At 38.5% G+C, this 18,703-nt stretch overlaps 1 protein-coding gene across 6 annotated transcripts in view; it reads left to right on the top strand.

Annotated features, from left to right (window-relative positions):
- The window catches only part of PCNX1 (pecanex 1), a 171,087-nt gene that overhangs the window by 141,601 nt on the left and 10,783 nt on the right, over positions 1 to 18,703 (top strand). For all 6 annotated transcript variants that reach the window (XR_010942113.1, XM_067731811.1, XM_067731819.1 and 3 more), the window contains 3 exons: positions 5,061 to 5,161; positions 5,931 to 6,081; positions 18,002 to 18,232. Coding sequence is in view for 5 of the 6 variants with exons in the window: in XM_067731811.1 (XP_067587912.1) it covers positions 5,061 to 5,161; positions 5,931 to 6,081; positions 18,002 to 18,232 (483 nt within the window). In the remaining variant the exon portion in view is untranslated. The remainder of the gene's footprint in view (positions 1 to 5,060; positions 5,162 to 5,930; positions 6,082 to 18,001; positions 18,233 to 18,703) is intronic.

Genomic DNA, 18,703 nt, shown 5'->3' with positions numbered 1-18,703 from the left:
TGACTGTCTTTAGATGTAGCACCCAGTTTAGTCTTTCCTTCACAGATACTCAATTAGAGTAAGGCACCCCATCATAATCAGCCTGTTTCTCTTACTTCATCCATAAGAAAGGGAGCATCCTTGGAATTCCTCTTTGAACAGTGGCCTTTGAGCTTTTGTACTGGATGCACAGTAGATACTGAGCAGAGTAGCATATTTTTAAGGAAGGAATAAAAGATAGAATAAAATAACCTTGTAAGAGCTCAGAAAAAGGACCAGCAGACGATGTCTGGAAATGGAGGCCCTCAAAGCTAACCTTCTCTTCTTTCAAACACATAACAAGCAGTTTATTTTTTTTTCCATAAATGAAATATACTTAGAATGCTTTGCACACTGTTCTCAAATCCTTGGACTTATTTCTTGGCGGGGGAGGGGGAGGTGGGGGACGGTTGGAGTGACCATATTGTTCTAATAGCCTTTCTCCGGCTTAGACTATATTGGTTACTTTTGTTTGGTTTAACCGTCGTCGCCTAGGCTAGGAACTCAGTCTACCGACTCAGGAACAGGCTCCATCCTTCCTAACTTTAAGGAATAAATAATCTCTTAGAAATTATTGCTGAGGTCACGGATGTACCTCAAGGAAGTCATCCTCTTAATTGCTAATAAATCATATTCAAAAGGTTTACCTCCAAACTTGGGTATCCCCAGTCTCTTCAGAGAGCTTATTATCACTAGATCAGTCTGGCTTATATTCTACTCTTGTAGTCCCCTCTGGAAGAAAATTGTCAGGAAAATTAAAATAATCCCTTCATTCTCCAGCTTTTTAAATTGAACAAGATTATCCCTACCTCCTTAAAACCATGAATTCTGTTTTCTGAATCACCATTCCCAGAATAACCTCTTCCTAGGGAAGGAAGTTAATTAAACCAGAAAGACTTGCTGAATCCAAATTCTGGTACCCTCACCTGAATGTTAATAAAGTTGCCTCCAGACTTTTTTCCCCTTAATTTCCTTCCAAGATAGTTTTCTAACTTGCATATTACACAGAAATAAAAAAGTCATTCTTTCCTCCTCCTCTTATTATATGTATTGTAGGAGGAAATAATCTTTCATATAATAGCTGTACCTGTCTTCTGAAGAGCTTGAAATAATGTTTTTGTAAGTGTAGCCCTGGATTAACTGCATTAAAACTACCTGGAATGCTAAATTGGAAAGATTCGTCTCAGCTTGACTTTGCTTCCTGCTTGTTAAATGACAGTATGTTTCTTTCACCACTGTTGTTAGTATTAGCAAGAAGTCTTTGTGAGAATTTCTAATGCATTTGAGGATGTAAGACACATGTCTTCTCCAACAGTGACAAAATAGAGCTACCAGGGTTGAACCAATTATTTTTTCTCTCAGTACATTAACGATGTGGCTACGCTGCCTTCTGGCTTGCATGGTTTCTGACAAATAATAAAGGCGCACCACAGAGATATTGCAGGTTCTGTTCCAGACCACCACAGTAAAGCGAATATCACAGTAAAAGCAAGTCAACACGAATTGGGTTTTTTCCCAATTGTAAATGTTATGAAGTATACTAAGTGTGCAATAGCATTACATCTAAAACTGTAACCATGTACATTACTTAATTTCAAAATACATTATTGCTAAAAAATGCTAGCCATCATCTGAGCCTTCAGTAAATCATAATCTTTTTGCTGGTGGACGGTTTGAAATATTTTGAGAATTACCAAAATGTGACCCAGAGGCATAAAAGTGAGCAGATACCATTGGAAAAAATGGTGCCAATAGACTTGCTCAAAACAACATTGCCACAACCCTTCAAGTTGTAAAAAAACCAAAAAAAAAACCCCACAGTATATGCAAAACATAATAAAACAATGTATGCCCGTATGTACCACATAATGATGTCTTTTTTTGCTGGCTGCTTTTAAGATTTCCTCTTCTTCACTAGTTTTAAGCAATTTACTTATTTATTTGGTTATCCTGGGTCTTAGTTGCTGCACGCTGCATCTTCATTGCAGCATGCGAACTCTTAGTTGCAGCATGCGAACTCTTAGTTGCAGCGTGTGGGACTAGATCCCCTGACTAGGGATCGAACCTGGGCCGCCTGCATTGGGAGTGTGGAGTCTTAGCCATTAGACCACCAGGGAAGTCCCAAGCAGTTTAATTATGATGTACCTTGGTGCTGTCTTCTTAATGTTCCTTGTTCTTGGAGTTCATTGAGCTACTTGAATCCCTAGGTATATATCATTTTCATCAGATTTGGAAATATTTTGGTGATTATTTTTTTCAAATTTTTTTTCCTGTCTTCCTGTTTCCCTTTTCTGGGGAACTCCAGTTAACATTTATATTAGGCTGCCTTAAGTTGTCCTACAGCTCACTGATGCCCTGTACTTTTTTTTTAGTCTTTTTTTGTCTCTGTGTTTAATTTTGCATAGTTTCTGTTATATTTGTTAGATCATTTATTTTTTCTTCTGCATTGTTTAATATGCCATTAATCTCATGCAGTGTATTTTTTTTATTCTCAGACATTGCATTTTTTTGTATTTTTGAGGTTTAATTTTTGTCTTTAATTTTTTTTTTTTTTTTTTTGGCTGCTCTGTGGGGCTTTCGGGATCTTAGTTCCCCAATCAGGGATCGAACCCAGGCCCCCAGTGGTGGAAGCGTGGAGTCATAACCACTGGACCACCAGGGAACTCCTCGTGTCTTTTATACTGATATAAACCTTCCATGTCTCTACTAGCATGCTGTCATTCCTCTATCTTTTTGAACTTATGGAATGCAGTTACAACAACTCTTTTAATGTCCTTGTTGACTAATTCTAACATCTGCGTCATTTCTGGGTCAGTTTTGATTGATTAGTTGATTATTTTTCTAATTGCGGGTCCTATTTACCTGCTAGTTTGCATGCCTGACAATTTTTGATTGGATGCTAGACTTGATGAATTTTACCTTGATGAGTGCTAGATATTTTTGTATTCCCATAAATATTATTGACCTTATTATTCTGTGACACAAATTCCTTGGGGACAGTTTGATCTTTTCAGGGTTTACTTTTAAGCTTTCTTAGGAGGGACCAAAGCAGCCTTTAGTCTGGGGCTAATTTTTCCCCATTACTGAGGCAGTATTCTTTTGAGCACTCTAACCAATCATAGAATTTTCCATTGTTCCTTTCTGCTTTTTTTCTGATGGTTCTGTTCTCAGCCTTGGACCTTTGCTGTATGTGCTGATCAGTAATCTGCTGGACTCAAGAGGGATCCTCTGCAGATCTCCAGAGCTTGCTCTCTATATGTAGGTCTCTCCTTGGCACTTTGCCCTGCAAACTCTAGCCACCTTGACCTCCCCAGACTCCCAGCTATCTCCTCAACTTGGAGACCTCTAGGCTACCGGCTACCTGTGTTCCTCTTCCTTGTACTACAGCCTGGAAACCCTTGTAGGGTTTCCCATTTCTCAGAGATTAGTATCCAATGTCTCAATATATTCTTTTCTTGGTCATTTCAGTTGCAAGGGGTAAATCCGGCCTTTATTACTCTGTCTTGGCCAGTAGCAGAGGCCTGAACTAAATTTAAAATAAAAATTTTTTTGGACTGCCCTGGTGGCCCAGTGGTTAAGACTCTGCACTTCCACTGCAGGGGGCCACAGGTTCAATCTGTGGTCAGGGAACTAAGATTCCCACATGCCACGTGGTGCAGCCAAAAAAAAAATTTTTTTTTCCCATCACAAAAGCAATACATTTTCAGTATATAAAGTTGACTGGGTGGGAAAGGGAGGGAGACAGAAAAGAAAGAAATGTAGGATCTCCTACACAGTTACTATTGTTAACTGAATTACGCAATTAATGGTAATTAACTAACCAAGCTATATTAAGTTAGTATCTTAGATAACTGCCCTTTTTTGTTTATAAGTTAATGGTTTATAAAGCCAGATATATATACCATTGGCAAAGTTAGAATAATTAAGCTCATTATCAGCCTAGATCCATGATTCCTCAACTTTAGCATGCGTTAGAATCACCTGGAGTGTGATGGGTGGACACCACCTTCAGAATATGATTTCGTAGGTCTGAAGTGGCTCAAGAATTTGCATTTCTAATAAGTTCCCAGATGATTCTCATGTTGTGTCCCAAGATTACACTTTGAGAACCACTGCTTTAGATTGTTTCCAGTCATTGAGATGCTACCAAGATTTTCTGTAGTATTATATAAAGTATACCATTTTGCTTGTGCATATATATATAATTATTGTATTATATATTTTTAATATATAGTATATATGTAATAGTCAATAATCAAGGTATGCAGTTGTTGAAAAATTAAAAGGTTGAGGGGAAGCAGTATTCTACAGATATCAATTTGATTTTCTTTACTATGGTTATAGTCACTAATAGGCTATATAGATAGAATATTACATTTTTCAGGAGAGGACAGTATCAGTAATGATGTATATCAACAAGTACTTTGAGATGTTTAGTTAAGATCCTAATACTCTGTAATACAGCCACTTTTTTTTTTTAGTATGTTCTAGTATTATTATAAAGTATCAGATTTTATTTAAAGATTCCAAAGAACCTCCTCATATACATTCACACTTCATTTTATGCTGCTTTGTTAAGTTTCTTTTCATTAGAACTTTTATCTGGAGAGATAGAAAGTATGTACTAGTTGAGCTCCTGAACTTCTCTGATTTACTAAATAGATATCTTCTGACTTGTTAAATACTCATATTCCTTTCTGATAACTAACATTCTTTTGTTTTTCCTTTTTTTAATGAGGTGTAATTGACATAACATTAATTAGTTTCAGGTGTACAACGTAATTACTCCATATTTGTGTATATTGCAAAGTGATAACCACAATAAGTCTAGTTAACATCTTTCACCATACGTAGTTACAGAACTATTTTTTCCTTGTGACGAGAACTTTCAAGATCTACTCACTCAGTAATTTTCAAATATGCAATACAGTATTACTAAACTGTAGTCATTGTGCTGTACCTTACATCACCATGACTTACTCATTTTATAACTGGAAATTTGTGCCTTTTGACCCTGTCACCCCATTCTTTGTTTTTTAAAGCCACTGGATGTGGACAAAGATTCATCCCTGGTGACTCTTTGTTATGGACTCTGTGTTCTGGGACGGAGAGCTTTGGGGACTGCATCCCACCATATGTCCAGGTAAGGAAGGCATTTCTATTTTCAGAAAGAGACTGGGAAGCTCTATGACTGAAATCTGAAAAATCTGAAATAGTTTTTAATGGAAGCATTCTGTGCTAATTTATTGCAAATGCCTCTTCGGATATTGTATTGTATAGATCTTTTTGCCGAACACAGTGGAGTTCTAAGTGGTTAACAGAACTGGCTTTTAAAATTCACACGTGTGGGCAACTATAGATAATGAGAATTTAATAGACTTAAGACATTTTAAGAAATAATCAACTCATAACGTATGATTGGTCTCTTCCCATATACGTCTGTTTTTCTAACAATTCATTTCTTTGTATTTGTCCATTTCTCCTTGCAATTTTTGTTCACAGCATTTATACTGTTAATATAGTGGTACATTAGATTTGGGGACTAAATATAAACTGGATTTCTTGACATATACATCCAGTTGAATTAGAATTAAGAAATGCCACATATTTTAAGTTTCTTCTGTGATTCCTACATGTTTTCCATTAGGCCCTCCTTACTTTCTTTTAAGTTACAGTGTCTTTGCCTGTTGCTTATTTTCAGGGACTCACTATTATAGTAGTTCATAAACAAGGGTCCCAGGTCAAACAGGCCCTGTCCCTTGTGATTCTGATTCAGGGGTGCTTACATTAGTTCTTGGCATTTGTATCTTCAAAACACTCCCACATTCTTCTGATGCATAACCAAATGTTAGAATCAGTGTAATGGAAGACCTTTGTTAAAATATGTAAACTTTTATCTCTAATCTTAACAGTAATTTAGAGTCATTCCTCTATGGATTGCATGCCCTATTTAAGGGAGATTTCCGAATTTCTTCAATTCGAGACGAATGGATCTTTGCTGACATGGAATTGCTGAGAAAAGTAGTAGTCCCTGGAATTCGTATGTCCATTAAACTTCACCAGGTAAGAGTAGGGAATTTCTAGTGCATTACTGGTGTTTAATGGTGCTTCTTCACTTGACTTCCAGATTATGTTCCTTAGGATCCTTTTGAGAAAGACTCTGATTCGAAGCAAAGAAAAACACGATTCATGACATGATATTAAATCTTAGGAGCCTAAACCTGTGTTTCTAACAGTAAATTTGAACGTTAATATTAGAGAGTGACCTGGGCATGAACTTGAGGAAAAAATGCAAGCAGTGATAAACTGGAAATAAATACCTATGGCCCCTGTAATGGTTGCTTTGACTTCACGTGATTGTAATTCATTCCTGTTCTGTGGGTGGACGTAGCTGACTTCTGGTGCAGTGTAACAGCATCTCTGGAGTCTTGTAAGTGCTGCTGTTACTGAACTATGAGCTCCATTCAGCATGTTGTATAGAGTAATAGATGGTTAGGACAGATTCAGCCTTAATTAGATAATCCTAGTAAGGTAATAAAATGAAAATGAGGCTTCCAAAATGTATATCTAAAGCCCCGGATCACTTTAAGAATATATTTTGAAATTAAATACGGGCACTTGCTGCTCTAATCATTCCACTTGACAGTAATGATGAGATCTGGTGATAGAGAGCACATGACAATATTCATTAAAGCACATCTGCTGTGCTCAAATCTGGATGACTCTTTCCACCAAATAAAGGGTGAATTACTCTTCAGATGATTTTACCGTGATCTAAAGTGTTAGAATGGGAAGTTCCCTGGTGGTCCAGTGATAAAGAATCTGCCACCCAATGCAGGGGCCACGGGTTCGATCCCTGGTCAGGGAACTAAGATCCCACATGCTGCGGGACAGCTGAGCCCACGTGCCACAACTACTGAGCTCGCGTGCCACAAACTACACAGCCCACGTGTTGTGGAGTCCACGCACCACAACTAGAGAGAGAAAACCCACGCACCACAACTAGAGAGAGAAAACCCACACACCACAACTAGAGAGAAGCGCACGCACCACAACGTAAGATCCTGCATGTCTCAGTGAAGACTCTGCATGCCACAACTAAGACCCGACACAGCCAAAAAATAAAATAAAATAAGGTAAAACGTGTTGCAATGAAGTTAACACCCCACATTATTTAGGAGCATTACTGATAAGGGCTATAGTATTTGAAAATCTCTGTGAAAAGAATACTATTTTGAGGATGATGGGGAAAATGTACAATAGGGATCAAATATAATTGTCCATCTTCAGGCTAGCTTTAGAGTTTCAAGACAAAATTCAATGTATTGAAAAGAAAAAGATAATGACTTCATATTAAAATATTTTTAAAACTTCAGAATTACTCAAAAGGTATTGTGTGTCTGCTACATAAGAGATACTCTTTTATGTAGCATGACTAACTCTTAATTCTGAACATTATGACAGGTATTTTATCTCCATCTGGGAGAGAGGAGCTGAGGCACAGGCTCTCTGTATTTTCTGATCCTTCCGTGTCTGTCCCTATCTCTCCCTACGAGTGCTATTGCCTGTTGCTCCCAGTCCATTTCCTCACATGTGAGGAAATGTGAGGTGACAGTGGTTCTCCACCTTATAATCAGGCCCAACACAGTTGGGTATAGCACACTGTCATCATTAGCCATGACAGACAGCAACAGTGACAAACAGAGAGGGTAAGGAGGTGGACTCGGGAACTGGGGGCCATGGAGGGCTGGGGGAGGGGAGGAGATGAGAACGCAGATGCAACCTGGAGAAGTTCTGTGATTCACATACACCTTTGAGAAGGGCGAGATTGACCTGTAAAGTAACAAGCAACAGCCATTCACTGCACATCACTTTGACCAGACAGTGGGTTGCCAGTGAGGGACTCTCTGGCCAGGAAAAGATAGATGTGTCAGTCAGTACTGGTCATCTCCAAAGTTCATATGTACTCATGAAAATCCACAGAAGGCTTATATGTTACAGGATTAGTACACGCTTGGCATATGACGCAGCAACTCCACTCCTATGTATTTACCCAAGAGAATGAAAGTGTATGGCCATGCAAAGACTTACACACAAGTGTGCATAGCCATGCTATAGCCCCAGACGGAAACTCCAATGTTCATCAACAGAATGTTACGTAGCAATAAAAAGAAATGATCTACTGTTACATGCCACAACAAGAATGAATCTCAAACATTATGCAGAGTAAGAGAAGCCAAACATAAAAAGAGTACATAATATTTTAGGAACCAAGATGGTGAAGTAGAAGGATGTGCTCTCACTCCCTCTTGTGAGAACACTAGAATCACAACTAGCTGCTGGACAGTCATCAACAGAAAGACACTGGCTCTCACCAAAAAAGATACCCCACATCCAAAGACAAAGGAGAAGTCACAATGAGACGGTAGGAGGGGCGCAATCACAGTAAAATCAAATCCCATAACTGCTGAGTGGGTGACTCACAGACTGGAGAACACTTATACCACAGAAGTCCACCCACTGGAGTGAAGGTTCTGAGCCCCACGTCAGGATCCCAAACTGGGGGTCCAGCAACAGGAGGAGGAATTCCTAGAGAATCAGGAAGGCTAGTGGGATTTGATTACAGGACTTTGACAGGACTGGGGGAAACAGAGACTCCACTCTTGGAGGGCACACACAAAGTAGTGTGTGCATCAGGACCCAGGGGAAGGAGCAGTGACTGCAGGGGAGACCGAACCAGACTTACCTGCTAGTGTTGGAGGGTCTCCTACAGACGCAGGTGGTGGCAGTGGCTCACTGTGGGGACAAGGACACTGGCAGCAGAAGTTCTGGGAAGTACTCCTTGGCGTGAGCCCTCCCAGAGTCGGCCATTAGCCCCACCAAAGAGCCCAGGTAGGCTCCAGTGTTGGGTTCCCTCAGGCCAAACAATTAACAGGGAGAAAACCCAGCCGCATCCATCAGCAGTCAAGCAGATTAAAGTTTTACTGGGCTCTGCCCACCAGAGCAACAGCCAGCTCTACCCACCACCAGTCCCTCCCATCAGAAAGCTTGCACAAGCCTCTTAGATAGCCTCATCCACCAGAGGGCAGACAGCAGAAGCAAGAAGGACTAGAATCCTGTAGCCTGTGGAACAAAAACCACATTCACAGAAAGATAGACAAGATGAAAAGGCAGAGGGCTATGTACCAGATGAAGGAAAAAGATACAACCCCAGAAAAACAACTAAGTGAAGTGGAGATAGGCAACCTTCCAGAAAAAGAATTCAGAATAATGATAGTGAAGATGATCCAGGACCTCAGAAATAGAATGGAGGCAAAGATCGAGAAGATGCAATAAATGTTTAACAAAGACCTAGAAGAATTAAAGAACAAATACCTAGAAGAAATAAAGAACAAACAAACAGAGATAAACAATACAATAACTGAAATGAAAAATACACTAGAAGGAATCAATAGCAGAATAACTGAGGCAGAAGAATGGATAAATGACCTGGAAGACAGAATGGTGGAACTCACTGCTGTGGAACAGAATAAAGAAAAAAGAATGAAAATATGAAGAGAGCCTAAGAGACCTCTGGGACACCTTAAATGCAACAACATTCGCATTATAGTGGTCCCAGAAGGGGAAGAGAGAGAGAAAGAACGTGAGAAAATATTTGAAGAGATTATAGTCGAAAACTTCCCTAATATGGGCAAGGAAGGAGCCACCTGAGTCCAGAAAGCGCAGAGAATCCCATACAGGATAAACCCAAGGAGAAACACGCCAAGACACATAGTAATCAAACTGGCAAAAATTAAAGACAAAGAAAAATTATTAAAAGCAGCAAGGGAAAAACGACAAATAACATACAAGGGAACTCCCGTAAGGTTAACAGCTGATTTCTCAGCAGAAATCCTACAAGCCAGAAGGGAGTGGCATGATATACTTAAAGTGATGAAAGGGAAGAACCTACAACCAAGATTACTCTACCCAGCAAGGATCTCATTCAGATTCGATGGAGAAATCAAAAGCTTTACAGACAAGCAAAAGCTAAGATAATTCAGCACCACCAAACCAGCTCTAAAACAAATGCTAAAGGAACTTCTCTAAGTGGGAAACACAAGAGAAGAAAAGGACCTACAAAAACAAACCCAAAACAATTCAGAAAATGGTCATAGGAACATACATATCGATAATTACCTTAAACGTGAAGTGCTCCAACCAGGAGACACAGGCTTGCTGATGGATACAAAAACAAGACCCATCTATATGCTGTCTACAAGAGACCCAATTCAGATCTAGGGACACAGACCTAGGGACTGAAAGTGAGGGGATGGAAGAAGATATTCCATGCAAATGGAAATCAAAAGAAAGCTGGAGTAGCAATACTCACATCAAATAAAATAGACTTTAAAATAAAGAATGTTACAAGAGACAAGGAAGGACACTACATAATGATCAAGGGATCAATCCAAGAAGAAGATATAACAATTATAAATATATATGCACCCAACATAGGAGCACCTCAATACATAACGCAACTGCTAACAGCTATAAAAGAGGAAATCGACAGTAATACAATAATAGTGGGGGACTTTAACACCTCACTTACACCAATGGACAGATCATCCAAAATGAAAATAAATAAGGAAACTGAAGCTTTAAATGACACAATAGACCAGATAGATTTAATTGATATTTATAGGACATTCCATCCAAAAACAGCGGATTACACTTTCTTCTCAAGTGCACACAGAACTTTCTCCAAGATAGATCACATCTTGGGTCACAAATCAAGCCACAGTAAATTTAAGAAAATTGAAGTCATGTCAGGCATCTTCTCTGACCACAACGCTATGAGATAGAAATGGATTACATGGGGAAAAAAACATAAAAAACACAAATACATGGAGGCTAAACAATACGGTACTAAATAACCAAGAGATCACTGAGGAAAGCAAAGAGGAAATCAGAAAATACCTAGAGACAAATGACAATGAAAACACGAAGATCCAAAACCTATGGGATGCAGCAAAAGCAGTTCTAAGAGGGAAGTTTATAGCTATACAAGGCTACCTCAAGAAAAAAGAAAAATCTCAAATAAACAATCTAACCTTACGCCTAAAGGAACTAGAGAAAGAAGAACAAACAAAACCCAAAGTTAGCAGAAGGAAAGAAATCATAAAAATCAGATCAGAAATAAATGAAATAGAAACAAAAAACAATAACAAAGATCAATAAAACTAAAAGCTGGTGCTTTGAGAAGATAAAATTGATAAACCATTAGGCAGACTCATCAAGAAAAAGAGGGAGAGGACTCAAATCAATAAAATTAGAAATGAAAAAGGAGAAGTTACAGCAGACACCGCAGACATACAAAGCATCCTAAGAGACTACTACAAGCAACTCGATGCCAGTAAAATGGACAACCTGGAAGAAATGGACAAATTCTTAGAAAGGTGTAACCTTCCCAGAACGAACCAGGAAGAAATAGAAAATATGAACAGACCAGTCACAAGTAATGAAATTGAAACTGTGATTAAAAATCTTCCAACAAACAAAGGTCCAGGACCAGATGGCTTCACAGGTGAATTCTATGAAATATTTAGAGAAGAACTAACACCCATCCTTCTCAAACTCTTCCCAAAAATTGCAGAGGAAGGAACACTACCAAACTCATTCTATGAGGCCACCATCACCCTGATACCAAAACCAGAGAAAGATACTACAAAAAAAGAAAATTACAGACCAATATCACTGATGAATATAGATGCAAAAATCCTCAACAAAATACTAGCGAACAGAATCCAACAACACATTAAAAGGATCATACACCACGATCAAGTAGGATTTATCCCAGGGATGCAAGGGTTCTTCGATATACATAAATCTATCAACGTGATACACCATATTAACAAATTGAAGAAGAAAAACCATATGATCATCTCAATAGATGCAGAAAAAGCTTTTGACAAAATTCAACACCCATTTATGATAAAAACTCTCCAGAGAGTGCGCATAGAGGGAACCTACCTCAACATAATAAAGGCCATATATGACAAACCCACAGCAAGCATCATTCTTAATGGTGAAAAACTGAAACATTTCATAAGATCAGGAACAAGACAAGGATGTCCACCCTCACCACTATTATTCAACAAAGTTTTGGAAGTCCTAGCCACGGCAATCAGAGAAGAACAAGAACTAAAAGTAATCCAAATGAGAAAAGAAGAAGTAAACCTGTCACTGTTTGCAGATGACATGATACTGTACATAGAGAATCCTAAAGATGCCACCAGAAAACTACTAGGGCTAATCAATGAATTTGGTAAAGTTGCAGGATACAAAATTAATGCACAGAAATCTCTTGCATTCCTATACACGAATGATGAAAAATATGAATTAGGAAACACTCGCATTTACTATTGCAACAAAAAGAATAAAATACCTAGGAATAAACCTACCTAGGGAGACAAAAGACCTGTATGCAGAAAACTATAAGACACCGATGAAAGAAACTAAAGATGATACCAACAGATGGAGAGATACACCATGTTTTTGGATTGGAAGCATCAATATTGTGAAAATGACTATACTACCCAAAGCAATCTACAGAATCAGTGCAATCCCTATCAAATTACCAATGGCATTTTTAACAGAACTAGAACAAAAAATCTTAAAATATTTATGGAGACACAAAAGACCTCGAATAGCCAAAGCAGTCTTGAGGTAAAAAAAAACGGAGCTGGAGGAATCAGAATCCCTGACTTCAGATTGTACTACAAAGCTACAGTAATCAGGACAATACAGTACTGGCAGAAAAACAGAAACATATATCAGTGGAACAAGATAGAAAGTCCAGAGATAAACCCACGCACCTATGGTCAGCTAATCTGTGACAAAGGAGGCAAGGCTGTACAATGGAGAAAAGACAGTCTCTTCAATAAGTGGTGCTGGGAAAACTGGACTGCTACATGTAAAGGAATGAAGTTAGAACACTCCCTAACACCATACACAAAAATAAACTCCAAATGGATTAGAGACCTAAATGTAAGACTGGACACTATAAAACTCTTAGAGGAAGACATAGGAAGAACACTCTTTGACATAAATCACAGCAAGATCTTTTTTGATACACCTTCTAGAGTAATGGAAATAAAAACAAAAACAAATGGGACCTAATGAAACTTCAAAGCTTTTGCACAGCAAAGGAAACCATGAACAAGGTGAAAAGACAGCCCTCAGAATGGGAGAAAATATTTGCACACGAATCAATGGACAAAGGATTAATCTCCAATATATATAAACAGCTTATGCAACTCAATATTAAAGAAACAAACAACCCAATCCAAAAATGGGCAGAAGACCTAAATAGACATTTCTCCAACGAAGACATACCGATGGCCAAGAAGCACATGAAAAGCTGCTCAACATAATTATTAGAGAAATGCAAATCAAAACTACAATGAGGTACCACCTCACACCAGTTAGAATGGGCATCATCAGAAAATCTACAAACAACAAATGCTGGAGAGGGTGTGGAGTAAAGGGAACCCTCTTGCACTGTTGTTGGGAATGTAAATTGATACAGCCACTATGGAGAACAGTATGGAGGTTCCTTCAAAAACTAAAAATAGAATTGCCATATGATCGAGCAATCCCACTACTGTGCATATACCCAGAGAAAACCATAATTCAAAAAGACACACGCACCCCAATATTCATTGCAGCACTATTTACAATAACCAGGTCATGGAAGCGACCTAAATGCCCATCGACAGACAAATGGATAAAGAAGATGTGGTACATATATACAATGGAATATCACTTAGCCATAAAAGGAATGAAATTGGGTCATTTGTAGAGACGTGGGTGGATCTGGAGACTGTCATACAGAGTGAAGTATGTCAGAAAGAGAAAAACAAATGTCTCATATTAACGCATATATGTGGAACCTAGAAAAATGGTACAGATGAACCGGTTTGCAGGGCAGAAATTGAGACACAGATGTAGAGAGCAAACATATGGAAACCAAGGGGGAAAGCAGCCCGGGGTGGGGTGGTGGTGTGATAAATTGGGAGATTGGGATTGACATGTATACACTGATGTTTATAAAATTGATGACTAATAAGGACCTGCTGTATAAAAAAATAAAATTTAATTTAAAAATATTTTTAAGTACATATTGTATTATTTTATTTATATAAAATTTAAAACAGGCCCAACTAATCTCTAGTGACAGAAGGCAGATCAGTGCTTGTTTGGGATGTAGAGATTGAATACCAAAAGGCAGGAGGGAACTTTGGGATGATGGAAATGTTCTATATCTAGATTATAGCAGTGATTACACGAGTTTGCACATTTGTCGAAACGCATCTCACTGTACTCTTAAAATGGGTGCAGTTTGTTGTGTGTAAATTATACGTCAACCTGATTTTTTAAAAAAGATCCTGTTCCCAGAGAGCTAAAAATATGAAATTTGTAATAACTTTTGTTTCAGACACAGTCTTTGATAGGGTGCTTTTAGCGATTTCATAGATTTTTTTTAACTTTTGCCTTTTTCCTTTACAGTTCTTTTTTAATTTTTTAATTCTCCAATCTAATGTGTTATATGTTTTTTACTTTAGAAATTAAAACTGTTATCTGTGTAATATTTAATTTTACAGTGTCCTGTAGTGTATCAGTGCTCTCATACACATTATATCACCCACAACCCAGAAAATTATTTTAATCCCCGTTTTATAGATGAAGATTAATCAAAACTCAGAGAAATTATGCAAATTGCCCTTTTCATGTGTTCTCTCTTGTCCTCTATTTAATCATTTTATAAAACAGCATATTTCCTTATTTTTTTCTCTTTCGCTAGTCTCTTTAAGGATTTACCTGGTTGTTAGAAGTAAAATAAACCAATTAAAGTCTATCTTGGTTTACAAGAGATATATAATGAAAACCTTACAATCTGTGATCTCCTTGAGGACAAGGACAATATTAATCTCTATGTCTGTGTCCTCCTTGCTTAGCACAGTGTTTGGTGCCCTGTGAATGTTTGCTACATGAGTTTCATTGTTTTCGAAAAATAATATTTCGTGTGCCTCCGCTCATAACTTCTTATGAGAAGTTTCTAAAATGCTTTTGAAATCTTTTCCTAGAATTGGAAACATTATCTCTTTTTATTTATTTGAAAACTAATGAAAAACATTGAAAAGTAAACATCTCCCAAGAGTAAGCACCTTCCGTCATCCCATACCATCATACAACAGCCCCACAAAGAAGTCACTGCCAATAATTTGACACCTATCTTTTCTGACTTCCCCAAGTTCATGCAGACATTTCCAACTATATGTATAAATATCTTCCTTTTTAAAAATGTAATCATGCTATAGAAATTGATCTGGAGTGCAAGCTTTCTTCCCATTTAGTTTACCATGGACACCTTTCTAAGTTAGCACATATAGAGGCACACCACATTCTTTAATGACTCTGTAGTATTCCAGAGTATAATTTTTACTCCATTTATTAAGCTATCTCTCTATTCATGGACATTCTGATTGTTTCAATTTGTTTTTTTAATAAACTTATTTATTTATTTTTGGCTGTGTTGGGTCTTCATTGCTGTGCGTGGGCTTTCTCTGGTTGCGGTGAGCAGGGGCTACTCTTTGTTGTGGCATGCAGGCTTCTCATTGCGGCGGCTTCTCTCGTTGCGGAGCACGGGCTCTAGGCATGCGGGCTTCAGTAGTTGTGGCACCCAGGCTCAGTAGTTGCGGCTCATGGGCTTTAGAGCATAGGCTCAGTAGTTGTGGCTCACGGACTTAGTTGCTCAGCGGCATGTGAGATCTTCCCGGTCCAGGGATCGAACCCATGTCCCCTGCATTGGCAGGTGTATTCTTAACCACTGAGCCACCAGGGAAGTCCCTGTTTCAAATATTTTATCAGTAAAACAGTGCTGAATGATGTACATAGAAGTTTACATATTCATTCAACTATTTTAAGTGAGAAGAAATATTTGGACAAGACTAAGCATTCTCCACTTTTGGCATGCCTAATGATTTCCAACTTTGTTTCCGTTTTATTAAGAATGTGATTATTGCCTGTCTCTGTATGTTTATTTTCCATTCAAATAATTGTACAAATACCGCTATCCAAGGATGTCATTCCTTCCCTAATTGAACAGCTTGATGAAAGAGAGCACATCTTATGGCATCTAGCTATCTGCTGGTGTAAGAAAGTGAACTCAGTATTTAAAAGAAAGATTAGCATGGTTGCTGGTGTGTGATGGACAGAAGTCAAGAGCCATCCATCAGTATTTTAAGTAGTAAATTCTCTTAGGGCATGTTCACTAGAAGCAGAGTCAGAGTCCAGGATTCTCGTGCAAAAGACTAATTGAGGGGATGCCCTCAGGACAGTCTGTGAGGAAATGATGGAAGCAGGAAAGAGCAAGGGAAGAAGCTAAGCAGAAGTGTCTTTCAGCTGAGCTCTAGCCTCCCCTGGTCTCCAGAGGGAGCTCTGGAGTGTGAATGTCACCCAGAGTTCCGTTTTGTACCTTGCACCTCCACAGCCAAGGGGGGAATAATCCTCTCCCGGCATTTCCTACCCAGGCAGCTCCATTAGCTGAAGGCAGTTCATAGAAAACGGAACAGCTGTGAGCTGTTACGAGCCAAGCTCAAAGCAGTGGAGCGAGGAGTGCACCAGCCTTATAAAAAGTCTGGAGAGGCACTAGTAGGTCGTCTTGCCTGGAGTCCTTTCCCTTGCCTGGAGTCCTTTCCCTTGCCTGGAGTCCTTTCCCTTGCCTGGAGTCCTTTCCCTTCCCCCACGGTGCCGTCTCCATCCACTGAAAGTGTACTCATTCTTCAAGATCCAGCCCCAGACCACCTGCACTGTGTAGCTTTCCCTAATCACAGCAACTGGATTTGAAAGGTGTTGCAGTTAACTTTTATAATCGTAAATTTTTAAAAATCAGAATGAAAAAATACTCTAAAAAATGTGTTCAAGTCCTGGCATTACAATCATATATAATTTTCTAAACCTAGGAAGCAGTTAAGCCTCTTTGAGCTTCAGTTTTGATATTTGTAAAATTCTGGTATTACCTGCTCAATCTACTTCACCAGGTTGTTGTAAGAGTGAGATGAAATCTTGTATCGGAGAACTTCTTACATTATGTACCCACGTGTACAGTGAAGACTTCCCTTAGTCTCATGTAGATGAACCCCCAGACTTGGAAGTGCATTCTTGGGGACATCGGCTTCTTGCTGTCACTGTCTGTCCTCCAGATAGCACATACTCCAGTCAGTTGACTTGAGCACAAATGAGTCACTTTACCTGGATGTAAAAATTTATCAAGGCAGCCAATATAATATTTGTGTTTCCTTAATAGCACACCATTTCAGAAATTGATTTGTGTTATGATTATTTTGGATTTATATCCTGTATCCCCTGTTAATTTTTAGGATTCTGAATGGGAAACACATTTCATATACTCCTTTGTTTCATCCATGCTACCTGCCACGTAGTCTTGCATGTGGTAGATATTAAATAACGACTTGTCACATAAGGCCGAGAGGTTTTTTAGGGAAGACTTTACTAGCTTCTCTAGGGCTAGGACCCTTAATTTGTCCTCAGAGCTCACAGTTTTGAGCCTTATCTTAACTAAATGAGAGGCAGGATAAAATGGTTTATTATAATCATTCTAGAGATGTGGCTTTAAGTGAAAAGCACCTAGTTAAAAAGAAACGCAATTTAGAGACCTTTTATGTAGTTTTAGCCTCCCTTAACTGATAGCAGTGAGAGAATCCTTTAACAGAAAAAAAAAACGAATGAAGATATGAAAACCGACTTGAATAATTTATGTCTAATAATATTAACATGTGCTGAAATGAAATATATAAACTAGTTTTTTAAGACTTTTAATTTAGTAACTGATTTAGTAATTTCAGAAGCTTTCATCATCCTGGAAGTCATTCTCTTCTTTTCCTAAAATTGTAGGTGTATTTTTTATCTCTGTGTATAGGACCATTTCACTTCTCCGGATGAATACGATGACCCCACTGTGCTCTACGAAGCCATTGTGTCTCATGAGAAGAACCTCGTCATAGCCCACGAAGGGGACCCTGCGTGGCGGAGTGCAGTCCTCGCCAACTCACCCTCCCTGCTTGCTCTGCGGCACGTCATGGATGACGGCGCCAACGAGTACAAGATCATCATGCTCAACAGACGCTACCTTAGCTTCAGGGTCATTAAAGTAAGGTTTGGAGGCACACGTTTGCCTCTGAAAACAATGGAACTTAGATAACTGTGTCCAAACTTTTAAAAAGTAATTGAAACTCTTTTATAGAAAACAAAAATAATGACCATACTACATTAACGTTTATTGTTTTTGAGCTCTTAATTTATTTTGTCAGTAATTTACTCTGTCCTCTGAAATTTTCTCATGTGCCATAAAACCTTACATTTTTTGCTTATTTCTCTCTTGCCTGTTATATGTGCTCTTGGGGAAGCATCTCTTCCTAAAATGTCAGCACTGTATTGCTAATAAGATGTGATTCCTAGGTTGCAAAATAATACTACAGCTTGTACTTCACAGTAGCTAACTGTAAATGGTTCACTCTAACTTGCTTTTTTGTTTTGTTGCTTTTTTTAAGCATCTCAGGGCTTTAGGAGGCTTAATCTCTGACATTTTATTTTGATAGTTTGTAATGTTTTTTCTTCATTT

Source organism: Pseudorca crassidens, chromosome 1 (genome assembly GCF_039906515.1).
Source record: "Pseudorca crassidens isolate mPseCra1 chromosome 1, mPseCra1.hap1, whole genome shotgun sequence".
Lineage (NCBI taxonomy): Eukaryota > Metazoa > Chordata > Mammalia > Artiodactyla > Delphinidae > Pseudorca > Pseudorca crassidens.
The sequence above is the reverse complement of the archived record's forward strand: the minus strand, read 5'-3'. Positions and strand labels throughout refer to the sequence as shown.